Source organism: Muscardinus avellanarius, assembly GCF_963383645.1.
Source record: "Muscardinus avellanarius genome assembly, chromosome: 1".
NCBI classification, from domain to species: domain Eukaryota; kingdom Metazoa; phylum Chordata; class Mammalia; order Rodentia; family Gliridae; genus Muscardinus; species Muscardinus avellanarius.
The window spans coordinates 162,711,448-162,739,405 of NC_137786.1; the positions used below are offsets into that span (position 1 = coordinate 162,711,448).

Sequence of the window (27,958 nt, forward strand, 5' to 3'; positions counted from 1 at the left end):
CATATGATAAATGACATGACAGATATTATAAAGGAAACACAGATCGGATGATGTTTAATTTTTAGACCCTATTTGATTAGTGATAATGTTAAAGAATCTGTAACTTTTGTTTCTTATTATTCCAATTACCCAGTACTTCTTCCTTACATTATTTGGAAATCTTTATGATCTACTTGGCCATGTTGTCACTCATTATTATTTCCCTTTTTTTTTTTTTCTATTTTTACCCTCTCCTATCTTGTCCTTTGTTATTGAGTCCTGTGCTTTGAATTAATATCTTTTCATTTATCAAAAGTCTAGAGGAAAAGATTAGTAGCTTAAAACTTGTCTCCTGAAACATTCTGCTCTAAGCCATTAAAGATTTGCAAGGTAATTTTAAAAAGCTTAACAGGCATTTTCCAGTATGAAAAATAAAGTACAACATTCTGGAAAAAAAGTGAAAAATGCACTAAAGTAGAAATGAAAAGTTGTTTCATTTAATCAATATTCAAAGTAATATAATTTTTAAGTTATACTTTTCATACTTTTCCTAGTTTATTTTCTTAACAAAGCAAATTTTCTCACAAATTGTGTTACTAAATATTTTTAACAATTATTATATAAAATGGAAAAGATGCAAAGAAATAGAAATTATTGTATATATGCACCTAAACATGACATGACCACTGTTAACATTTTGGTCTACTTTCTAAATATATGTTTTTTTTTAAGTAGCAATATGATCATTCAAAATAAAGAGCTTCATGTTTTCTTTTCAAAATGTATCATGAAATATTATATTGAATTTATTCCTGTTTATCATGATCTCATGGTTAAATTGTTTTATTTTTATATTTTTATCAACTAAATAAAAACCTACCTCAGTATTCCCATATTTTTGGTCTTCTTATTAGCTGCTACCAGTATTTTGCTGACCTGAACAATGCTGAACATTGTACAGAACAACCTCTCTGTTTTGGCAAGTGTGTTCTTTGGATAAGTTAAAAGATTTCCAAAGGATATAATTTGTTTATCATAATATTTTGCTTATTTATCCATTGGATTTCTGATAATTCATTGTTAAATATATTAAATTTAAAAGCTACATTTTTGTATATTGATTACTGATAATATAAAATAGAATTTTTCTTTATGTCCAATAGGTAACCATCTATATCTATTTCATCTATGTTTGTGTCTATATTAATGCCTCTGTCTCTCAATATATACATACATGTTCATATAATTAATTCAACAATATATAATAAATATTATTGTTTTATTTATGTTATGTTAAACTAACTTTTTTATTTTAAATTACCACACAGTACCCCATAATGTGTATATTTGTTTTCATTTCTCTATTTTTAGACATTTAAATTCTACATTATTTATTAAGTATCACAGAGCATATCCTTGTGAATAACCTTGTTGAAACTTACTTTTACACTTGGAAAATACTTTTTATGCTTTTTTTGTTAATATTGGAATTTTAACCCAGGCATGTTCTCTGAGCTATACCCCAGACCTATTTTATTTTTTATTTTGTAACAGATTTTGCTAAGTTACTGCACACTGGTCTTAAGCCTACAATATTCCTCTCTAAGCCTTTCAAGTACTGGGACTACAGGTGTGCACTACATCTGGCTCTGTAGACTATTTTTTAAATATATAAGGTGTAAAGCCGGGTGTGGTGGCACACGCTTGTAATCCCCGCGCTTGGAAGGCTGAGACAGGAGGATCGCATAGGTTCGAAGCCAGCCTCAGCTACTGAGTGAGGCTCTCAGCAACCTAGTGAGACCCTGTTTCCAAATAAAATATAAAATAGGTCTGGGAGTATAGCCTGGAGATAGAAAGCCTCTGGGGGGGTTCCACCCCCAGTACCACACACACACACACACACTATATATATATATATATATATATATATATATATATATATATAACTTTTTAATATGTTAAAGAAAAATTAAACTTGTTTTACCGTTTTTTACAATCCTTTTTTCTATAGGAATGGCAACTGGTGTTGTAAAACTTTACTTTGTAACATTTGAAAACTATGTGGTAACTTGGAAAGAGTTCAATAAACATGTCATCTTACATTTGACTTAATTTACTGTTCTCTCAACAATGAAAGTAATGTAGTCAACTGCATATTGACCAATTAAACTCTGTGAAGAGTTTGTCAGGTGAGTCTAATGCTTCAGCACATGTGCATCAGGAAGTTTAAGTAGTCTGTACTAAACTATTCACATTTTCACATTTGGTTCATCTTTTTTTTTTTTTTTTTTTTGGTGGTACTGGGGTTTCTGGAAGCCCTTCTACCTCTGGGCTACATTCCAAGACCTACTTTTACATTTTAAAAAAAAAATTTGGAAACAGGGTCTCCTAAGCCAGTGCGCGAGGCTGGCTTCGAACCTGTGCGATCCTCCTGTCTCTGCCTCCCAAGCGCAGGGATTACAAGCGTGTGCCACCACGCCCGGCGATTTGGTTCATCTTTAACGAGGACTTGATCTTAGCATCTTGGCCACTTATGACACCTCAAAATTTTTCTCTTAGCATTCATAGCTTCTTTTAAAGACAATTTCCCCCAACACCCATCCCCCAAAAAAGACTTGAGTTACCTAATTCAAAAATTGAAAGTTATGATTGAAATCCATGCTGAATTAGTACAGATTGTAGTATTTTAAAGGACAAAGGTAGAATTTAAAGGTGATTTTATAGATTCAATTAAGAGTTAAGAAGAAGCAGGATCACGATCAGGGAAAGTAGAATAGCCAGACATATTAAGTTGTATATGCTTAGCAGAAAGAAGAGAAACATTTTGATATTGAGTATTCTATATTCAGTATGAGGTTTAGTATATGTCATTGTGGCTAGTTTGATAATAATTTTAGCCAAATGATTGGTGCCTGGCTACGTACACTGATAACTCTCAGAAAGTTTACTGTGTGCTCAGACCAACAGAATATGCATTTGTTCTTAGCTTTTAATTTTTGGAGGGACATTGAGATGTTAAAATGGTTTAAAGATGAGGAAGAATGAAGCCAGGTTTGGAATGATTATTTCTGGTGATGAGTAGCTGAGGTGACTAAATACTCCATAATTGTGATCAGATGTTCTGGACCCATGAAGTGGGGGAAACAAGGCCTGGGGTTTGCTTTCAACTCCTCCATGCCCTGGGAATGAAATCTACCCCCCTTTCCCTCCTCATGGATCATTTTGGTTGAAGGATGAAAATGAAACAATGATTTTAATCTAGTGCTCTACCTCTTGAGACTTTGAGGTGCTTCATAAACGAGCAGAGGCTATGGGGTGGGTATATAAATATTATTTAACAGATATATTAAAAGATACTTCCATTTCAGTAATGTTTATCAGCCAGAGAAGGCACACCATTTTTACTTGGTACATATTTACCCTTTATAACAGATGAGGAAAAGTGAAGACAGTGTTTATTATTATTTAAATTATTCAGTTCTTGGTTCTGGAAACCAGTGAGCTTAGTACAGGTCCTAGGTGTTTGTTGAGATAGAAATTTCATGCTTTTCATCTGGTATTGCCTTTGGAAGCCCTTGGATATGTTTGTGTGCAATTCAGAATTCCAATGGTGTTGAACTTTAACTTTGCCAGACAGATATCCAGTCTAGAAGTGAATCACTTCTGCCCTTTGGGCATTTGGTACAGTAAAGACAAGATAGATAGCAGCTGGTATCAGGTTATATGTTGTTTTCTTCTTTCTCTGTAATAGCTATTCTGATTTCTAATAAATTTTTTAAGAAAAAGCCACATTTTTATCAAAAATGGAAGTGTCATTTTAGAAAGAATAGGTGGATGAAGGTATATAACAGGAAAGATTTAAGTATTAGGAAACTTAAAAATAAAGTTAGGGTGGATTCTACTCTTGCATTTTCATTTTAATTTAAATTTTATAGAAAAAGAATTATACCACCTTTTTCTTTAGAATGGATAGCTTTTATAATGACAGTGTAGTTTTTTAAAAAAGTAATTTATAGATGAAAAGACAAGTCAGCTTTAGTCAAAGATTATTTCATAGTTAACAGTCTCTTAGGGCAGCCAGTGGACAGAAACCCGTTTGGATCATTTGGAATGAATTATAGTTTATTATGAAATTTTGATTCTGCTCCAAGAGCACTGAATTGTTAGTTCATTTCAAGATTATTACAAAAAATAATTGTTCTAATCATTACTATTTTCAGATTGCTCGTGGCATGTTTATTACTATGGTTTCCATATGATGCCTTATTAAAAGAGGTAGTCAGCTTTTCAAGTAATCCTTCATGGAAATGTCATTTTTTAGTGTGTGTGTGTGTGTGTGTGTGTGTGTGTGTGTGTGTGTGTGTGTGTTGCTGGGAATGGTACCCATAGTATACATGTGAAGCAGGTTCCCAACCACTATGCTTCATCCCCAGCCCACATTTTTTTATTCTTAAGTACACTCTTGCTATCATCTAATGTCCATCATATTCCAAATTTATATCCCTACTACAATTTATTCGTGATACAAACTGACATGGACACTTTTGATTACTTGTAGGACAATAAATGCCTTCAATTGCCTTGAGAAATTGTGATTTTATGTGGTTATCTGTTTGTTCATGTATCTTTCTCATAATGACTTTCTTTGGCTTTCCTTGCTCATAGCATATGTTCTCCAAAGAGTACTTATTAGAAACAAATGTCTTACCATGCATTTTGAGGTTTCCAAAATAAGTGGCAGTTTGGGCTTTGCCTTTCAACTGTCCTACCACTTGATAACTTTTAAGGGGAGACAGGAGGTAAATAGGCACACCATTTCATCAGAAAATACTGTGAAAGGCAAAAACAAAGCACTAAGAAAGACGTTTCAGATTTTTTCAGAATGTGTGAAAAAGGGTAATTTGGAGGTGAGTGAAGGTCAGCATGGGGGTGGAAGCCTAGCAAGGCCTCACAGAGAGAAGGTGACTGTGCTAAAACTCAAAGCATTTTATGCTTCATCTGGTAGTTATCATGGGTGTTGGAAGAGGTAAAATGCTATCACAAATAGAAGGAATAGTAATCATATGAGCTTGTAACTGACACACAGAGTTAAAAGTTGGACTGAATAACCTGAGGGTACATCTGAAGTTAAACTGAGTCACATAATATAAACTATAGCCAAATGGCCTTGTGGCATTATCCATTTGGCTTATTTAAAGACTTATAATATGAACTGGGACAAAAAAATGGTTGGGCTAAATGACCTATCTAGTATCATTGAAGAGCTATAGTAACCATGAGAACTTTTGTTCAAATGTATTTTTATACTTTGATCGGTACAGTGTTATTATACATCAAAGGTTAAAGGTAATACAGATATGTATATATCACTTATTTACTTCTAACAAATATATGAAAAACTGTTCAGCATCATTAGCAATCAGGGAGATGGGAGTGGGGGCACATGCTGGTAATCCCAGTATTTGGGAGGCTGAAACAGGAGGATTACGGTTCATAAACAGCCTCAGCTACTTAGTAGGCCCTTTGCTACTCAGTGAGACCCTGTTTCAAAAAAATAATTAAAAATATAGGGCCGGGGGGGGGTGTAGCTCAGAGGTGGAATGCCCCTGGGTTCCATCCCCAGTGCCACACACACACACACACAAAAAAAAAAAAAAAAAAAAAAAATCAGGGAAATACAAATCAAACTACACTGAGAGTCCATCTAACTCCAGTTAGAATGACAATGATCAATAATAATAAAAATATTAAGGGCTGGCATGTATGTGGGGAAATAGAAGCTAATACACTCTTGATAGAGTATAAATTAGTACAACCACTGTGGAGATTAGTGTGGAGGTTCCTCAAAGGCTAGGAATGGAACCATCAGTACAATCCAGCTATACTACTCAGCGGTATCTTTCCAAAGGATTAAAATTAGAACACTGTCGTGATTAACAGCATACCCATGTTTATTGTAGCATAACTCACAATGACCAAATTATGGAACGAATCTAGATGTTCATCAACCAAAGAATGAGTAAAGCAAATATGACATATAAACACCATGGGTTTTTATTCAGCTGAAAAGCACAAAATTACATCATTTGCAGGAAAATGGATGGGACTAGAAAATATGTTAAGTGAGATCAGCCAGTTCTGGAAAGTCAAGGGCGATATTCTTCTCAAGTATGTGGAAGCTGGAGAGGAAAAAGGAAACAAAGAGACTTCTGGGAGGTGAGGAGGGAGACCAGTTTTCTTCAAGTTGAGTGTTCTTAGATCCAGAGTAGATTCTAGTTGTTAGGATGTCGGAAGTGTAGGGTAGAGGCAGATTTTCTGTTTCTAAGAAAATGAGAAGAGCAGGTCCTAAGTGTTTATCCTAGATCTGAACTAGATTTCTTATTTTGGACATTCACTTTTAGTATTCTTTCTTTTTTTGACACTGGGGATTGAACCCACGGGTTTTCTACCTCTGATCCTTACTCCTAGCCCTATTTTATTTTTTATTTTGAAACAGGGTCTTGCTAAAGTTGATGAGGGTCTTGCTAAATTGCAAAGACTGGACTCGAACCTGTAATTTTCCTGTCTCAGCCCCCCGAGAAATGGGATTACAGGTGTGTGCCACCATGCCCAGCTCTATTTTCTTCTTTTAAGATGAGGGCATTGAATCATTATTCCAGGCTTGTTCTTTCATCCAGCACACATTTACTGAATATCTACTAGATGCCTAAAACTTTCTTTGAATTCTTTAGATGCAGGTGAATGGAATACAGCTTAGCTTTCACAACTTTAATTGTAGTGCCACCTCCCAGGGGCTAGAGAATAAAAGACAACACAGAAAAAGAGATTTTCAGAGGAATGCATGTCATAAGAAACTAGATCTGGTTTGTAGAGGCTTAAGGACAAGGATTCTGAAATTAGATCTGGTTGGTGAAAGGTTAGAGACCAGTATGATAATAACTTCTGTTGACTTCTCAGTACAAGCCAGACATTGCACTGAATTCTGTATTTACTTACTTAACCCATTCTTTGGGATGGATGTATTTTTATCACTTTGCCTTTTTTGTGGGTAAGGAAAATGAGACTGAGGGGATCCTAGGTTCCCATCTTTGCTTCTGTTAGTGTAAATAAAGGCAAGCAGCAGGAAAGACTGACTTGTTAGTCCACAAAAGAGATACAGTTCTGTAGCTCCAAAACATCTAAGAATTAGGCATGGCATAGGGTTCATTTGATTTAATTAAAATAGAGTCTGGAGGAAAAAGTCAATAAAATTGACCCTAATGCACAAAAATTAATGTTATTAAACAATTACAAATACCAGATCATATGACAAAAATATTTTATAAGCCTCTAATTTATTTTCTTTTATTTATTTATTTTCTGGAAATGGCTAACTGTTGACTCACCAAGAAGTATTCAAGCTTCCTATTAATACCTCTCTGGGCTTTTCAAACCCCCTCAAAAAAAAGTTTATGCAGATATTTTCTATATTTTCATGTAAAATGTCATTATTATGTTCCCTCAAGTTGTTGAGAAATTTCCTAGTTAAGAGAAAAATGTTCACATGAAAATTAATTTTTTAGAAAAGTTAGTTGCGAATCCTTTCTGGAATCAACTATTTCAGGGGACTTGTTACACTTTAATAGCTTTGCCAAGAACTTGGATGAAGTTGTGGAGGACATGAATGTAGAACTTTTAGCTGAGATCAAGTTGAGGGGGGGAATACCAGAATACAGGATTCAAAACCAATATAATTTAATGGCCTGAACCCAAGGAATTCTGTACCTGCTTTCTCCCATGCCCACTTTTGCTTTCTGGTATAGGGAACAAAGATCATTACTTGCTAGCAATTCATGTGAAGAAAACCTATAAACTGTAAACTCGAGAAGAGCCACTCTGGCATGATTGCCCTATAATAAATAAGACAGCCTGTGTATTAGCAGATGGCACTGTAGTGAGAGAGACACGAGGCTCTCTTCCATAACACTCAGTGCTGTTAGTCTATGTTGAGGACGTGCTTGATAAGGTTCACTGAGAAGTGTCACAGAGATGAGGAAGTCTTAACATGATATCAAGGGCAACAGAAAGAAGAAAGAAAGTAGGAACAGTGGATCTCACAAAAACAGAAGGGAGAACAGTAGAGTGGAGGAGGAAGACCAGGGGAAGGGAGGAGGGGAGGGAAAGGGAGAGGTTTGGGAATGAAATTGATCAAATTATTTTCTTTGCATGTCCAGATATGTAACAACGAATTTCACTGTTATGCATATTCATAATACATCAATAACAAAATGTTTAATAAATCAATAAATATTTAGTCCCCCCCCAAAAAAAAATGGAAATGGCAACTAGCTATGTTTAGCATGGAGAAAACAAAATTGAGCTAGGAAACTGGACACTTTTTATGTTCTATATTTGAATGTCTGTTTTAGAAAACATTATCCAGAACAGCTCTGTGAGTAGAATTACAGGGACATGGATTTCAGCTCAGTATAGGAAAACAAATGGAAGTTTTTGATGGTGGGACAGCCTGCTGTCTCTGGAATGAGCACAGGAATATCACCTGTTGCTGAGGGCTATCAGAGAAGAGATTTAGACACTGGGTTGGGTGAGGTCCCTTCACTTTTTTCAATTTTAGAAATATATCATTTAGTATTTAGCAGATAAATTTGCTTGATAAGTAAAAATTTGGTCAAAAGTGAATTCTTTTCTAGCTGAAAAGATTGTCCTTGTTTCTAACAAAATTTTATTTTTGTGATGATTAACTACATAAAGTAACTTAATTGCCAAAATTGCTTTCTTCTGATCTGTTTCTCACACTTTAGGGAGAGTAATTATTAATAAGTACTATTTTTTTTCAATACCACTTCCTTGCCTAAAATATAATCCCTCTGTGTTATGATCTAAATGTTTCTGCCCCCTTCCCAAATTCATATCTTGAAATCCTAATCCCAAGATGATGGTATTAGAAGGTGGAGCTTCTGGGTGGCCCAGTGATTAGGTGACAAGGGTAGAGCCCTCTGTGTGGGATTAGTGCCCTTGTAAAATAGGTTTCAGAGAGCTAGGGGGCCACCACGTGAGGAGGAAGAAGGCATACGCACCAGACACTGTGTCTGCCTTGACCTTGGAATTCCCAGCCTTCAGAACTGTGAAAAAGACAAGTTTATTGTTTATAAACATTCAGTTTATGGTTGTGATAGCCTCTCAAATAGACTAAGGCACTCTCTATTGATTTAGCATAAAGAGACATTATTATTATTATTATTATTATTATTATTAATTATTTTGTTCTACCCCTGAGCTATACTACCATTCCTATCTAATTTTACTTTATTTTAAACAAGATCTTGCTAAGTTGCTGAGGCTGGCTTTGTACTCACGTTTTTTCTTTCTTAGCTTCCTAAGTATGGAGTTACAAGCTTTCACCTCCACACCCAACTGTCAGAACACATTCTCTTTTTTATTTTTTAATGTGTGTGTGTGTGTGTGTGTGTGTGTGTGTGTGTTGCTAGGGGCTGAACTCAGGGACATTTTAACTCTGAGCTATATTCCCACCCTGACTTTCTTATTCTTTATTGAAACAGGGTCTCACTAAGTTGTGGGGGGCTTCACTAAATAGTGGAGGCTGGCCATGAAACTGGATCCTCATATCTCAGCCTCCCAAGTACTAGGATCATGCCCTGCTAGAATACATCTTAATAAAACCTGGAGCTGAGCAAGGCCTTCTCCTACCTGCTTTCCTCCTTCATGTGGCCACACCCTCAAGTCCAACCCTACCATATCAGCTGGATTTTCCTTTGTAACAGACATGCCATGTTCCTATTTGCTACACATCACTCCTTGTACTGTTATTTTCCTGCATGAATGGCCTTCGGGTTCCTAGATTGTTTTTTACTCCCACTCTTGAGAACTTATTTTTCACATAATCAAGGAAGGCTTACTGATCTAATCATATCTAATTCCCTGTTGCACATGCTCATAATCTGTACTTCTCATTCACCAAATTTATTACTGTTATAATTTGTATTTGCTTATGTAGTGGGTTGATTAATATATATATTTTCCCTATTAAAATATAGTCACTCTAATAGAAAGTGCATTTTCTATTTTAAGTTTATTCCTGGTACCTGCAATGTGGGCATGTCACAATAAGTGTGTATTAAACAAATAATGTAAGTGGAGTAGATAACATTTACTGTAGAAATACAGAAAAAAACATTTAGAGAATGGGTACGGTAGAGTGACTCTACGGTCTAAATGTAATCCTGCTTACATTTTAGATAGTTTTTACTTTTTGCAAAAGCCCTAAGAGTTAATGTTATTATATTACTACATTTTATAGAATAATATAAATTTTATATAACTTATCTTTTATTATATTATTATATTAAAGGAAACTTTGTATCCCTCTCAATTTTATAGATGAGATCAGTTACTGATCTCAAGATTAGTATTTATTAAGATAAGAAGTATCTTATGAATGATATTTAAGATAACAAACCATATATTTGAGATTTTAAGAAAATAAGCATGCGCTTATTGTACCCAAATGTTATCTTGTCTTATAATTTGCCCCAAATGGTTTAACTTCTTAGAGTTTTCTGTAGGACTGTTTCTATTTGGGGTTGCTATAATAAAATGTCATAGACTGGGTGGCTTAAACAACAATCATTTATTTCTTACAGTTCTTGAGTGTAGGAAACCCCAGATAAAGCTGCCAACAGATTCAGTGTCTGATGAGGGCATTCTTCCTGGATTAAAGATATTCAGGTAGATCTAGAGCCAGTTAGCCTGTAATCCCAGGGCATGGAAGGATGAGTCAGGAGGATTTCACATTGGGTTAATTTAGTGAGATTCCGTTTCAAAAGTAAAAAATAAATATGTAAACTGCTGTGTGCTGTGAGTTTAGTTTAATGGTAGAGTATTCCTGGGTTCATCTGGGAGGGAGGGAGGGAGGGAGGGAGGGAGGGAGGGAGGGAGGGAGAGAGAGAGAGAGAGAGAGAGAGAGAGAGAGAGAGAGAGAGGGAGAAAGAAAGAAGAAGAAGAAGGAGGAGGAGGAGGAGGAGGAGGAGGAGATGGAGATGGGGAAGGAGAAGAGCTCTATTCACTCTTCTTTTCATAAGGGAGCTGATCTTGTTATGGGGACTCTGCATTCATCTCCTAATTGAAACTTAATCACATACCAAAAGGCTCTACTTCCAAATACTTCTCACTGAAGTTTAGGAATTCAACACATAATTTGGGAGGCACAAAACAATATGTAGTACATGAAACGGATAGAGTTGTTTGTTTTTTTCTTTCATGGTACTAGAGATGGATTCCAGGGGCATTCTACCTCTGACTATGCAGTCTTGCTAGGTTGCTAAGATTGGCCTTGAACCTGAAATCCTCTTGTTTCAGGCTCCCAAATACTGGGATTACAAAAGTATGTCACTGAGCCTAGCTTAGGCTATGTTTTCTTTATGCATATTCATTTAAAAATTTCATCTGTAATTCTCAGTTAATTATGTGTCTTAGAGATTGTGAGAGATGGGACATGAAATGTGAAAATAACACTGCCACCTAGTGACAGCTAGTCTGATGAACTTGGGAAAGCCTAGGGTAGCAGGTAAGGGTGGAAGTCATTCATCCCAAGTGAATCTCTTAGGCAATACTTTCCTTGTGGTGAACATTTGAGGTAGCAGATGCTTGTGGTGCTGATAGACTGACTGACTAAATAAAAAAAAAAACGTACTAAGCAAATAGAATATTACCCATGTAGTAATGAGGTAAAATGTTTTCTTCTAATTGTACCAGTTGAAAATGGATCAATTTCCGTTTTCTTGCTCCTTCTACTGCTTCTAAGTGTAAGAGTGGGCTAGAGTCTGAGAACCTAGTAAAAAATGAAGTTCTTTTTTTTTTAATCTAAAGTACTAAGTATGTCCAGGAACAAACAATTTCCAGTTGGATATTGTAGAAGTGGAATGCCAAAATCAACTCCACCTTTCCCAAGGGGACTCTTAAAGCAACTTTGAATTAAAGTACTGTGTGCGTTAATATAAGCACAATAATTACACACTTACAGGCATGCAATAAAAAGTTAGAAAATTAAAAAGAATACAAATGTTCCTTAATGCCTTGAACCTCAATGAAAATATACATAATTTATTTGTATTTTTAAGTCATGAAATTTCATCATAGATACTAGCTGATATGTTTTAAATAAGCTTATTGTCTTGGTATATTAAAATTGCAGGTGAAATTGTTTTCTAATTTGATCTAAAAACTTCTAACATATGCAGCTGCTATATTAAAATACATGACAAATATTCTGTTTCTCTGAGGCCCTAGATAAAAAAGAAAATCTCAGAGCTCTCACATGATAATAACTTTGCCAATTTAGGAGAGAAAATTATATTTACCACTTTTATTAGACAGTCCAGAGATGATTATATCTATTTGTTCACTCACTAGTATATTCATCGAACTATTATCTTTAAGCTGTTCTAACTCAAGATGTAGAAATAGCCTAAGTGGACATATTAATTACTTTTTATATCTTTCAAAGACAAATTATTACTTCCTTGACAATATTAGTTACTATCATGTCTACCCTTCAGGAACAATATTTCATATGCTGCAATAAATACCGCACAAAAGGATCAATACCTTGCCAAAGTTTAAGTTGGAACTCTCAGGGGTACAAACAAATTCAAGATAAGTAAAACATCTGCCTTGTGCATATCTTTAGTATCCTTAAAATAAAGTCATTTTGCACCTACTTCAAGATAAATGTACAGACAGGATCTGGTATTTTATTTTCTTGTGAAATACTATTCATATAAAGCATGTGGATATTAGACAATAGCAAATGACAATTTAGCAAGAGTTTGATTTAAAACTAGTTCCCCTAACCTATTGTAAACTAGTTCCCCTAACCTATTGTATTCATACCAAAGACTCATTCTTTTAAAAATATATTGTACAATGTGGTGATTCACTTTCATGAGCCACAGTTGATTTGTGATGTCAAATTCAGTGATAAACCAGAAAATTGTTACTTTGCAATATTTTTGAAAAGATTTCCTGTGATCCATTAAAAGACCTTAGCCCATTGCCTGCTCAGTGTTAGATGACAGTGAAATGGCATGCCTCTTGTTCTTTCTTACTATGTCAACTTTGTGTGGATGAGAACTTTGTTGTTGACATTTTAAATTTTATTCATATTTAGAATAAATTAATTTGGTATTTTTACAATACAATAGGATTGTGATGTGTGTGCGCGCGTATGTGTGTGCTGTGGTTTGAACCCAGGGGTGTTCCACTTCTGAGCTATACCTCCAGCCCTATTTCATTTTTTATTTTGAAACAGGGCCTCACTAATTTGCAGTCTGGGCATGATTGCGATCTTCCTGTCTACGCATAAGAAGTACTGGTATAACAAGCACACATTACCAGGCCCTGTTTAGATTGTGATTCTTAATCCAGATTGCCTATTAAAATCATCTAAAGCAAGGTGTGGGGGCACACGCCTGTAATCCTAGTTCTTGGGAGGCAGACAGTAGGATTGCATGTTCAAGGCCAGCCTCAGCAAATTAGTGAGAGCCTCAATAACTTGGTGAGACTCTGGTTCTAAGTAAACATGAAAGAGAACTAGGGTGAGTGAAATTTAGACACAGAATGCCCATGGGTCCAATTTCTGGTACCGTGAAGAAGAAAAAAAAATCATCTTAGAAGCTTTCAGAACTGTTGATATCTAGTTACTACCTTGAACCACTGAACTCAGAATTTCTAGTTATGAACCTAATTGTTATTTTGTAAAAAGCTCTTATCCTTGAAGTGTCATTAATACTCTCTATTCAGTCTTTCTGACAGGATTGATCTGAAGATTACATGAAAAATCTATTAAAAGTGATTGACAAAATGAGAACTTAAAAACGTGAGATAATACTAAAACATTTAAGAAACATCCTGCTCTTGAGGGGTTTACCATTTACACAGAGAAGTAGGAAAAGCATAAAAAGTTCAAGGTATCCGTCACATAGTAAATGGAAGTAATAAAGAATAAGCTTGCTATGAACTCCACCATGTCAAACACACTGTGTAGGCATTATTTTTGTGTCATTCTGGGGATTGAACTCAGATTCTACCTCTGAGCTACACTCCCAGCCCTAATTTTTTTTTTTTGAAAGAAGATCTTCTTATGTTACCACACACTGGCCTTGAACCAGCTATCCTCCTGTCTCAGACACCCAAGTACTGATATAGAAATGCACCATCACACTTGGTTCGATGTAGGCAATTCTTAATGAATATATGGCTGTTAACTTCAGTCTAATAGGTGTCTACTGAGCACTTTCTTTTAAAGCCAACTTGAAGAGGCGGTATAAAGTAGTAGTTGATGGCATAAATGCTTGCACTTCCATGTCTAGGTTTGAATTTTGGCTCCTCAATAGCCTTGTTGTTTTATGTTTGGCAAATTCTTAACTTTATTATGGTATAATATTCTCTCTTATATGAGAGAAATAAAAATAATATTAATCATTCCTTAGACTTGTAGAAGATTTGCTGTGTTAATAAATGTAAAGGGACCAAACTATGCTTGGCTAGTAATAGATAAGCATGTGTTCGCTAATGTCTGTGAATTCTATTTCATAATATTCTTCATATATTTTATTATGAGGATAATACTTTAACTGTTATTACACGGAAATGGTGCTCAAAATAAAAAGAAATTGATATGTCTTGTTTCCAAGACATCGTCAATCATATCGATCACAGTGTTTTAAGGCACTGTTTTACTTAAGATTTATCATTTCCATGAATGAACCTAGAAGACATTGTGCTTTCTGAATGAGGCCAGGCACAAGAAGAGAAATGCCATATAATATTACTTATTTTGGAAATCCCAAAATGATGAATTTATATGAGTAGAGAGTAGAATCATGATTTTCAGGCCGGGGACTTGGTAGATGGGAAAAGGAGAAATGCTCATGGAAAGGCACAAAGTTTAAGTTAGACAGAAGAAATAGGTTTTGATGATCTAGCGTACAACATGGGGGCTATAGTTAATAATAAAGCACTGAATGTTTCAAAATAGCAAAAAGAGTGGATTTTTTAGTGTTCTTCCTACAAAGAAATGTATTTGAGATGGTGAAATGGTGACTCTCTTACTTAGCCTGAGTGATCATTCTACAATGTATTCATGTACTTCAACACATTTTAGTTTGTAATTATCAATTAAAATGAAATAACAACAACAAAAGCAGAATTAGAGTGTTAGAAGATTAGTTTATTGAGAAAAGTATTGAAAGCAATGAGAATGTTTGTGTCTATGGAATCTCGCCTACTTTCAAATCAGGGAAAAATTGGAGAGAAGTAGAGCTTAATAAGAAATCTGGAAGATGAATAGTATTAGTGAGGTGAAGAGCCCAGAGCCAGACGCTGGTGTGCAGAGGAGTGGGTTGTGCAGAACAGAGGATTCCACTAGAACACAAAAACACTTCTTTAAAACTATCAGTGAAAAAGGATCCAGTGCCACACGACTAGAGTGCAGAGAATACAGTGCTGAGATTCTCCATGGTTCTTAAAACCTAGGACATTATGGTAGAGGCAGAACAAGAAATTGACCTTGACCAGGGAGATTGTACACAGGTGATTATAACTCTAGCAGAAATGAGAGAACTAAGTTTTATAGACATTTGGAGCAGAAAAAAACAAAAAAAACTCCAGTAGTTTTTCCAAGGGAATTTTTGGTGAGAGGAAAGGCGTCAACTCTTGAAGAAGTTGACATTTGTTAAAACTCATGAAGGCAGAAAGGGGTGAGAACTGCAGCATGAAGGTTCAGGTCAGGGTTCTTTTACTTCTGTACTTGACTATGTTTTGACTATTGTTTGTTTGTTCAGCTAGGATTGTGTCTAAGCAGAGCTTCTGCAGCTGTTCTTAACCTCAACTGCAGCCTTATCCTCCTACCCATGTGCCGAACACTGCTGGCTTACCTTCGAGGATCCCAAAAGGTAAGGGGAAAAAATAATCCTAGCCACAGTTTCAAGATGCAAAATCAAATGTAACAGTCTCATGCTAGCTCTGTTTGGCTTTCATGATCTGATTTTTGTTTTGAGTGATTATTTCATAGATGATGGTGAGTGTCTTGTTAACTGCCAAGAGGGTCAATGTCCTCTTCTGCAAAACTAGATAAGGCAGAGGATTAGAGAAATATTAACAGTGGTTTCAGGCACTATGCTTAGCACTTTATGTGTGATTGTGAACTCTTACAATGATTCTGCAATATGGTATTGTTGTTCTGTTTTGCAAATGAAAACCCAAGGCAGAGAGTATAAATGACCTGACCAAGATTATGAGACTAGTGAATAGTGAAGCTAAAATCAATCCCAGTTTTGAGTTTGTTTTGTTTTTACCATACCTTTCCCCATTTGGGTCCTCTATTTCTAGTTAGCTAAATCCAGGTGAGCAAAGTAGAACCCTGAAGTCTCTGAGCCACACATGGGTTGATTGCTAGTGTTGACAATGTATTGCTTCTTAACAAACATACACATTTTGAGCTATATTATGAGCTTGAAAATGTCTTGATTAAATAGTGATTATCATAAGTAGTATTCAGTGTTGTAAAGTGAAGAGTAAGAAAACCAAAAGAAGCCCACTTTAATAGTCATTCTATTAAAGCAGCTAAAATTTTTTGGGTCTTTTTATATTCTTATGTATATGTGTTGGTGTGTGTGTATATGTGTATGTATATACTTTTGATTAAAAGATCAAGACACTACTGGACAAATAATATTGTAAAATAGTTGTTAACTTGAAATCACTTCCTCAATGTTCTGTGAAGTTCATATGTGCAATTTACTCCAGCAAAACTTCTCAACTTTTTCATGTAATTATATTTAGAAACTCTTTATTTTTAATACAGTAATTTGTGGAAATAATTCTTTCCCTAGGTTGCCGATCATTACACAATGCTAAGTTTTGATCCCCGTGGCTGGCCATTGGTTTGCATGAGGAAAGAAAAAATAAGTGGCAGGAAATGAGATATTCCCACCTAAGTCTCTCAGTATTTAATAAGACTTAAAAAATTGTTCCACAGTATGAAATATAGATATTCAAAGACGCTTGACATTTATTTTCCTACAAGATCAAGCAGGCAGTTAAAATCATAGATGAGATTGCTTCATTTAAAAATAATCTTATTTTTTTGGCTACAAAAGAAAATCATATGCAGTGTGAAATTCAAAGATCTCAGAGAAATACAAAATAATCTCACAGAAAGTTTCCCCTAATTGAACTCTGCCAGAATGACTGAAGACAGTTTGGGATGAATATTTATAGAAACAATAACGTACAATGCTATTAATTTTGAACAATATAGAATCACAGTGTAATTTGTGTTTTATATTTTGATACCTAATAATATATTTTGCCAATTTTTCACAAACTTATCACATTTTTTAAAGGGTTAAATGTTTCATTGATTAGCTGTATCATAATTGATCTCATTAACTTCTGATTCTTAGGCTTCAATATTTCCAAAATTTTGATATTGTAAATAGTGCTATGGTAAAAAATGTTGTACATCTTATGTGTTACATCATGTTTACCATATTTAATAATTTTTATGCAGGTTCCAAGTAGGAGGACAAGAAGACTGTTGGATAAAAGCAGAACACTACACATAACCTGTGGTGTTACTATCTGTATTTTTTCAGGTGAGAAAGCCATTAGATAGTAAATATTTGGCTAGAATTATAATTATACATTTTACTTATGTTGAAACATATAATTTTATTGTTGTACACATTGTCTGCTGTCACTAACCTGATAGTTTCTTATTATGTATCTTAGTTTACTCTTCCATGAGTTTAAAGATGATTGTCTAAGGAAATTATAGAAAATGGTTATGCCTTATGAAGTTTTGCATTATAATATTCAAAAATTGGCCCCCAAGCTGATAGGAACTGTTTTATGAAAGTAAATAATTTCATTTATAAAGGTTGAAACAGACCAAACGTTTTTAAGCTCTAAAATATTATGTGAATATATTAGCATGAAAAATAAAATATAAAATATTTTTCTACAGAATATGATTCTACCCCAAACTATTTTTGGTAAATGTTTCCTTAATGCAGAAGAGAAGATACCAAAATTTATAAAATTGTATCTTAATGTATTTAAAACTAAAAAATAAAGTGAGAATGTTTTGGTTTTAAGAATCATGTTAAAATCAAATTTTTTTTCTGAGCATTTATATGATAGCTTCCAATTTTTTGGAACAAAAATTAACAAATATAGTGATTAAGTGTACAGCCTCCATACATGGATCCCATAGGTTCTGTCCCAGCCTGACTGTGTGACATTACTTCTCTGACCCTCAGTTTATTGTATTTTTTAAACTAAAGTGGATGTTTAAACCAGGTACCTCATTGCTTTATGGTTAAAGTAAGTTCTTAGAACACAATTAGTTATTATATTTTACAATCTCAAGGGTTAATTTTTCCAGCGTCATAACACATGACACTTTTACCTGTTATTTGATGCAACAAAGCTGTGTTGACAGTAATGTAATTTTAACTAGGCATTTATGCACAGTGATTCTGACATACTAGTATTTTGATACAAATATTGCCAAGAAGTCATTAAACTTTAAACACTTAAATAATTACCAAGCATTGTTGAAGCAGGCATCTTAGCTGAAGATCCTCAATGGTATTTCCACCTCTGGAGGAGAGAGATGGGGAGACAGGCTCAGGAATGGGATTAGGAAACCGGTGTTACTCAAAACTGAAGAGAAATCAAGTATGGGGTGAGATGAGGTAAGAGGTAGGGGTAGATTGGAGCTAGGGAGGGCTCCAGGTGAGAAATGGAAGAGGTTCAGCAAACTTTAGCATATTTATTACTTCATTTGTCCTGTTTTTGTGTGATACCAGGGATTGAACCCAAGGGCATTCTACCTCTAAGCTATACCCCCAGCCCTATGTTTTATTATTTATTTTGAAACAGGGTCTCACTAAGTTCTGGAGGTCTTCAGAAGTAGCTAAAAATAGCAGCAAACCTGTACTCCTCCTATCTCAGCCTCCCAAGTAATGGGATTATAAGCCTGTGCCACCATGGCGGGCTTCACTTCATTTGTTCTTAACTGTAGTTGTGTCCCAATATTCTGGAAATATTGAAGAGCGATCAAGAGATTGAGATACATCCATTTCACTGTAAATGATGTGTTTTCCTTTATGGCTGAATAAAATTCCATTGTGTACATATCCCATAGTTTTGTAGTCCATTCATCTGTTGATGGACATCTTGGTTGGTTCCATAGTTTGACAATGGTGAATTGCACAACTCTGAATATAAATAGACATGCATTAGTTTGGTAGTTTGGTTTCCATTCTTTTGGGTAGATATCCAGAAGTGGTATTGCTGGATCATATGGTAAATTTGTTCCCATTCTCCTGAGAATCCTCCATACTGTTTTCCAAAGTGGTTGCACTAATTTGCAATCCCAACAACAATGAATTAGAGTTCCCAATTTACCACATCTTTGCCAGTTTTGTTATTGTTTGTGTTTTGAATGATTGCCATTCTAGTTGGAGTTAGGTGAAATCTCAGGGTAAGTTTGATTTGCATCTTTCTGATTGCTAATGATATTTAAATTTTTTTTCATGCATTTATTGGCCATTTGAATTTATTCTTTCATGAAGTGTCTATTTATTCCACTTAATACTAAGTTTCTTGAGTTTGCTGTATATTCTAGATATTAGTCCTCTATCAGAGGAGTTGGTGGGAAAAATCTTCTCCCATTCTGTTGGCTCTTGGTTGAGATTCTTGATAGTTTCCTTTGCTTTACAGAGCTCTTTAGTTTAAAGCAATCCCATGTATTGAACCTCCTTTTAATTTCTTGTGCCTTTGAAGTCTTGTTGATAAATGGACAGAACTGGAGAACATTATGCTAAGTGAGATTAGTCAGTCACAAAAAAACAAGAAATTGGATGTTCTCCCTAATATGCAGAAACTAGGGAGAAAATGGGTCATAGGAGAAACTCTATATGAAGAAGATACTATAGATGAGTAAATAAGGTGACCTATCTAAGGTGATGGGAGGGAGGAAGAGGAAAATACTCTAATTTACATGATATACATTAACAAACATATCAAAGTCAATCACTTAGCCAAATATGAGCAAAAGGGAGGGGGAGAGAATGGGGTGGGAATTGGGTACAAGCTAATTGGATGATGTGTGCATGTATGCCTCTGGCATCTTGTATCCCAATTAAGATGTATGACTACAATGCACCAATAAATTTCTTTTTTAAAAAAGAGATTGAGATACTTCAGTGTAACAACACAGTGGACAAGCTTGAGTCTAAGAGATATCATATTCTGCAACTTACTAGCAGTTTGACTTTACCTTTTTTGTCCTAGTTTTCTTATCTGTAAAATAGGGATTATTGTAGGTGCCTCACTGTTCTGCTGAAAAATAAAATGAGAAAATCCATGCAAAATACTTTACATAGCTTCCTTCCAGCTGCTGAGAATTAGAAGCTCTGAATTCATTTGATCTGAAAGCCTTTTAATAAACGTGAATTATACCTTAAGAATATCCTCCCTCCCTTTCTTTCTTTCTCTCTTCCATTCTTTTCTCTTTCCTTTTTCTTTCATTTTTTGTACTGAGGATTGAACCTAGGGGTATTCTATCTCTTACTTACACTGACCACATTAAGTGCTGCCTTCTAACCTGTGATTCTCTTCTCTTAGCCTCCCAAGTAATGAGTTTATAGGCATGTGCCAGATATATTTGGCCCATAAAATGTGTATGTAGTTAACATACACATTAATATGTGGTTGAATTAAAAGTTGTAGGTATCCAAAACACAAATTCAATAAATAGGATTATATTCAACTAGAAGGTTTCTGCAAAGCAAAAGAAACAAGCAATAAAAAAGGGAAGAAACAACCTACAGAATGGGAAAACAAGTTTTGAAAATTTCTTTTCTGACAAAGGGTTAATATTGAAAATAAAGAACTCAAAACTCAAGAACAATCTTATTAAAATGGGAAAATTATGAATAAACATTTCTCAAAAAAATAAAATGCTATTAAATATAAAAAATTTTCAACATCAACATCAACTCAAAACCACAAAGTGATATCATCTTACCCCAGTTAGAACAGATATTATTAAAAATAAATAACATATGCTCATAAGGATGTGAAGAAAATGAAACTTACATATTGCTGCTACGTATGAAAATTAGTACAGCCCCTATAGAGAAGAGTCTCAAAGTTCCTCAAACACTAAAATAAGGTTTGCCTAACCCAATTCTCAGTATATTTTCAAGGGAACTTAAATGATCATATCAAAGAGATTCTTGCATACCCGTGTTTATATTTGTAGTCATCAGAATACTTAGATATGAAATTGATCTAGATGCACATTAACAGATGAATGGATGAAGAAAATATTGTATATATATATATATATATATCTATATATATGCACATTTGAATATTAGTAAACCATAAAAGTAAGTGATTTAATTTGCAGCAAAATATATGGAATTGGAGGCATTAAGGAAAATAAGTAAAAACAGAAATACAGATAGGACTGCATGTTTTTTCTTCATATATGGATGCTTAAAAATCAGTCTGAATGTAGAATAGTGATTACTAGGTTCTGTAAAAAGTGGGAAAATAGGAAACTTTTATATAATGGGTTCTGAAACAGATTAATTCTAGTGTTCTACAGCAAGCATAGCAGCATGATTATAGTTAAAAATAATCTATTATATATTTTGAGAATAACTGCAAGAGAGGAGTACAAAGTATCTAAATATAATTATAAGGAGATAAAATATTAATTGCCATGATTTGATTAATAAACATCATATAAATGTATTGAAATGTCATACCATACTTCTTTTTTTTGGTATTGGAGATTAAACTCAGAGGCATTCTATTTCTGGGGTATAGCTCTAGCTTTATTTTATTTTTTTATTTTTAAACAGTTTCATTAATCATTAATTTACTGAGTGTTTCAAAAATTTCTGAGGTGTGCCTTGAACCTGTGATCCTCTTGTCAGCCTCCCAAGTACTGGGATTACAGGCATGTGCCACTATGCCGGGTTCATTGTACTTCTTAAATGTATACAGTCATCATGTGCTAATCAAAAAAATTTTACTGTTCAAGGAGATGGAAATGTTAATTATCCTGGCTCTATAATTACATACTGCATACATGAATTAAATGGTCACACTGTACCTTATAAATATATAATTAAAATAAAAATCAAAATAAATTAAAATCAATTATAACAACTAAAAAGTCATCACTAAACCTAAGGTCATTTAAATTTTTTCTATGGTATCTTTTAGGAGCCTTATAGTTTTGAGTTTCACGTTCAATTCTGTGATCCAGTTTGAGTTAATTTTTATAAAAAATGTAAGGTCTATGGCTAGACTCATATTTATATGTAAATGTTCAACTGCTCCAGAACCAATTGTTGAAAATATAATTTTGCCTCTATTGTATTGCCTTTACTCCTTTGTTGCAAAACAGTTGCCTTTATTCATAGGAGTCTATTTTTGGGTCCTAGTCTGTTCCATTGTTCTATTTGCCTGTTCTTTCACTAGTTACACACTCTCTTGATGACTGCATCTTTACAGGAAGGCTTGACTGTGACTACTTTTAATGCATAGCTATCATTCAGTCCCTTCTCACTTGCATTTTTCTTTGTGATTCAAAGTTCTGGACCTCTCTGGATCTTAGATTCTAGGTCATAGGAGAGTGTGGAGTCTTCTAATTTCTAGGCTGTGTCTTCTTTTGAACCACTACACTCCCCAGGTTGTTGTAAGCTGTAATAATTTATTAAACAGTTGCAGAGTGCTTAACTCATCTTTCACTTCTGCTCCCATTATTTTACAGAGAAATAAACTGTTTGGTAGACAGACTACATGGCAAGACCACAGGTTTTTGTGGTTCTTTCCAATGCGTTATAAGGTAGTGATAATGCACACTTCATTTCACCTACAAGGAAAGGTTGGGAAAGGCAGAGGGCGTCATGAATCATTTGCTTCTTCCTTGAGCAGTCTCAAGATGATTCTTTTTCTTTTCCGGCTATACCAAAATAAGTTTATCTTCAAATCTTTAATAATTTCCTTATATTTCCTGTTCTGTAGGAGCTACAGGACAACTGAATGCTGCTTATTCTGCCATTGTAGTTAGATTGTTTACCAAATGTTGATCATTATTTTTATAAAATTTGTCTCATGAAGTGTTCTCAACATTTTGCCGTTGGGATTAAAACATTACCTATTGATCATGACAAATTCCAAGTAGCTAAAACACCTCACAGTAGGACTTTATTTTAGGCTGTATGGCAGTACTGTATACAAGATATATAAAAGGTTTCGAGCTGTGGGAAAAATAAGAGATGCACAGCACCTAAAATATTATTAGATATACATTATATAGATGTGTATGTAGGAACGGGATGAGCATGTATTTTTTCTTAACCTAATTTTCCACAGCTATTTTATTGCAACCTTTCAAAATTCTGTAGAGGCCTGTCTTTAAGGGATTTAAAAAACATTTTTCCAAATTCACTTTTTAATTTTATATTTCATTGCTCATATAACTACCAAAGTTTGACTCTGTATTACTTCAGGGAGGAAATGACTTCTTTCCATAGAATGCCTATGCAAATCCCCCTGACTCGCACCTGGTGTGGTTCTGCAGGTGTCCACGTGGCTGCCCACCTGGTGAACGCCCTCAACTTCTCAGTGAACTACAGTGAAGACTTTGTTGAACTGAATGCAGCAAGATACCGAGATGAGGTGGGTGGTCTCTGTCTTCCCACTTTTCTTTCACTTGTCATTAAATGACTAAGGAGGGTCTGTGATTTTTCAAAGAAAATTTGTACCTTGCTGCTCTTTTTGAGTGCTTTTAAAATGCAGTTGTCAAGTTGAGTTTTATTTCCTTTCAATAGGAAATATAGGTAATTACTATTTCATAGTCTCTCCTGCTGGAAATGGGAGTTTTCAGAGCGTCTACTTTTATATTCTGCAATGTTCGGATGGTTGCCACTCAGGTCTACCTTCTGACTCCCAACAGCTTTTGTCTAATTCCTATCATTCAGCTGAGCATGTCGACAGTGCCATTATAGGGTAAAAATACTTTAATAATTCACATACTGTGCTTGCGGGAGAAGGGCAGAAAATCAGGTTATTTGTGGATTGCAGCTGACCAATTATTTGACTTAATTATTAATGATTTTTTTTTTTGGTACTGGGGATGGAATACAGGGGCATTCTACCTCCAAGATATACCCCCCATCCCTATTTTTTTATTCTTCATTTTGAAACAAGGTCTCACTAAGTAGCTGAGGCTGTCTGCGAACCGGAACCCCCTATCTCAGCCTCCCAAATGTTGATATTATAAGTGTGCACCACCACGCCAGGATATTAATGAACTTTTATTATTATTTTTCCAGTACTTGACATAGAACCCTGGGCTTCTCTACAACTGACCTATATCATTCCAGCCCCCCCCTTTTTTTGTTTGGTGATACTGGGGTTCCTGGAAGCCCTTCTACCTCTGGACTACACTACCAGACCTATTTTTTATAATTTTTATTTGGAAACAGGGTCTCTTAAGCCAGCACAGCTGGCTTCGAAACTGCGCAATCCTCCTGTCTCTGCCTCCCAATTGCTGGGATTACAAGCCCATTCCAGCCCTTTTTAAGACAGGGTCTTGCTAAGTTTCCCAGGCTAGCCTCAAACTTGTGACACTCTTGTCTTACAGCCTCCCAAATCTCAAGGATTACAGGCATGTACCACCACCCTAGCTTTCTTCTTCTTCTTTTTTATATTTGAAATAAATGATCTTGAGCTGAATTTTATAATAAGCAATATCTAACTTAAGGGTGCTTTTTCCATGTGAAGCCACGCATGAAATAAAATTATATGTACACGGTGCTGGGCCAGAACCTGCTGCACAGTAATGTGACACTCTGTTTGCATCTGTTGCTGGGTGATTTCATGCTGCCTTCAGGCTGGCTTTGCTTCGCAGGGCCAGGCCTGCACCACCACCAAACTGCTCTGTCTCTTCTGAGCAGAATCCTGCCCTTTTCTGTTGATTCACAGTGACTTAACACAGTTGTTTCGCCTCTTTCCTGACTCCATTTCCTCTTTTACATATTATCACTGTTATTCAAGGTCAATACTGCTGTAATTATATGTTTGACTCTCCTTATCAAAACAAAACAAATGATAAAGTAACAACAACAACAGATTAAAAATCAAAAAACCAAAATAGCAAACAACTTTTGATAACCCTTCTTTCTACAGGTATTATTATTATTATTATTTTTGGCACTGGTAATTAAACGCAGTGACATTCTACCTCTGAGCTACACCCCCAGCCCTTTTTACTTTTACATTTTTTAAATTTAAAAACAAGTTCTCATTTAGTTGATGAGACTAGCCGTGAACTGGGATCTTCCTGTCTCAGCTTCCCACTTCTGGTATTATAAGCATGTGCCACCGTGCCAAGCTCTACTAATATTCTTTTTTTTTTTTTTTTTTTTTTTGGTGGTACTGGGGTTCCTGGAACCTCCGGGCTACACTCCCAGACCTATTTTTACATTTTTATTTGGAAACAGGGTCTCCTAAGCCAGCTGGGCTCGCTTCGAACCTGCGCGATCCTCCTGTCTCCGCCTCCCAAGCGCGGGGATTACAAGCGTGCGCCAATAGGCCCGGCTGCTCTACTAATATTCTTAAATACATTATTCAGTTGAGCCTTGGCATTCATATATTGTAAAAGCTAACCAACTGATTGTAGAGTGCTCCTACCATTGAGATGGAATCTTTTAAATAAATAATCCAGCGCCTTCATGTGCCAATGACTGTTCTCCATGTGCAGTGATTTTGAACCTGGCCACCACTTCTCCCTGCCTTTCTCTCCCCTTGCTATCTTTTTGCTTTCTGCCTGCATCATTTAGAGCTATTTGTTTCCTGTTCCTGCTGTATAATTAATTTGTTTTAATCTCCTATTTTTTAGTTGTTGTTTGGTTTTGTGACTCTGGGAATCAAATCTAGAACCTTGTATATGCTAGGCAAGTTCTCTGACACCGAGCTGTATCTCCACTCTCTTTGCTTCTCTCCTTTTTAGTATTCATGTATATTGAGTATCCACAATGATTTTTATCATTTTAATGTAACATACTTTTGCTTAACATTCCAATATTTTTAGTCATTTTAGGGCTTTTAGTTATTAAAATTACATTACATTGTGTGATATATTCAATACAAAATATTTTAAAACTCAAAGTAATGTGAAATTAAAACTGAAAGCTTCTCATTTCAAAGCTAGACACAATTATGTTTCTTCCAAAATACTTATGTGGCACTTTATGATACCTAGTTCTCTGTAATTTATTTGTTTCTATAAATATGTATTTTAAAACATATTTTATTGGAATATATAGGTCTCATACTTTTTTATAGATGTATCTCACTTTTTTTAGTTTTTTTTTTTTAATTCATAAGCAGTTAGGTTGATTTCAAGTTTTTGTTATAAACCAAACTCCGATGTGTGGTTTATAATCTGGTCTAATCCTAGATATATAGCCTGGTCTAATCCTAGATTACTTAACTATATAGCCTTACTTACTATATAGCCTGGCCTAACCCTCCCTCAATGTGAGGGGGGGATAAATAATTAAAAAATTTGTGCAGGGGTTGGGAGTATAGATCAGTGGTAGAGTGCTTACCTAAAAAGTATGATGCCCAGTACTATACAAAACAAAACAAAATAAAATCTTGTGCAATATTCAGCACCATGAGAATGAAAATAAATCTACCTAGTACACAAGAGACTAAGACAGAAGGATTGTAGGTTCAAAGCCAAATTCAGCAACCCAGTGAGGCTTTCAGTAAGTTAATGAGACCCTATTTAAAAAAACAAACAAACATTTATTTGTTGGGGATTAACAACAAATGCCTTAAGTTTTCCAGAAGGCATAAAAAGAGTTGACTGCAAACTATTAGAGCATTATTTAAAATAAATATTATAGTAGCAAATACTGATGTTTTATCTTTTTAACTAATAGAGACATCTCTTCCTTATATGAGTATCCTCACTTGTCATAATATTTGAAACAGAAAATTATTAAGTAGAATCTGTCCACTGAGTTTATAGTATGCAAGCCCCAAACATATTTTACCAGTTTTTATTTTCAGTGTCTTGTAGAAACTGTCTAGCAATTGCAGTAGATAGAATATAACATTAATATTTTCATATTATAGCTGAAGATAGTCACAAAAAGGCCAAAGTATGGGCTTAGAACCACTGCCACTAGCTTGTGAGTACTCATAAAGATGAAAGTTTAGGCTTTCTGATGCTTCCAGTGCTCTGATTCTTTCAGATGGAAAACCTTCTTCACATTCCTATATTACTTGATGGAATTTCCTCTAGCATTATGAAAATGTAATGAAACAGAATTTAATCTTTCTCCCTTAAAATGGAACAATTGTACTTTACATGCCCAATACCTAGTTCTTAAAACCTTCCTACTTCTTACAGACTGTGTATCATCAGTGGTTTATTTTTTTAAGTCAAATATACACTTTTTTCTTTTCTTTTTTTTCAGGATCCTAGGAATCTACTTTTTGCAACTGGTAAGTTATTATTTCCTTTCTTTAAATTCAGAAGCATCTTTGAAAATAGGCCTTGTTGAATTTCATAGCAATTAGACCCATGTTAAAATATTACATAAGGAAAATTTCGCATTTCAGAACATATATTAAGAGCTTAGGCATAAAGTTGCAATGAGAACAGTGGGGCACAGCAAATAGTTGGGGGTTTACGTGGATGGAGAGAAAACACAAATCACTCTGGGTATCAGTAGTTTTATAATTTAGTAATTTAGTAGGACATTTTGTGATAGTAAAACCTAAAAGAAACAGGAAAAACAGTGATTATGTGTTTGAAGTCTGTCTCCTTTTTTCATTAGTAATTTAT

The 27,958-nt window shown here is 34.8% G+C and overlaps 1 protein-coding gene across 2 annotated transcripts in view; it reads left to right on the plus strand.

Annotated features, from left to right (window-relative positions):
• NOX4 (NADPH oxidase 4) overlaps positions 1-27,958 on the plus strand; it is a gene marked incomplete at both ends in the record, with an annotated part of 142,219 nt that overhangs the window by 13,549 nt on the left and 100,712 nt on the right. For both annotated transcript variants that reach the window (XM_080689888.1, XM_080689889.1), the window contains 4 exons: positions 15,840-15,950; positions 17,570-17,654; positions 23,675-23,772; positions 27,588-27,615. In XM_080689888.1, coding sequence (XP_080546014.1) covers positions 15,840-15,950; positions 17,570-17,654; positions 23,675-23,772; positions 27,588-27,615 — 322 coding nt within the window. The remainder of the gene's footprint in view (positions 1-15,839; positions 15,951-17,569; positions 17,655-23,674; positions 23,773-27,587; positions 27,616-27,958) is intronic.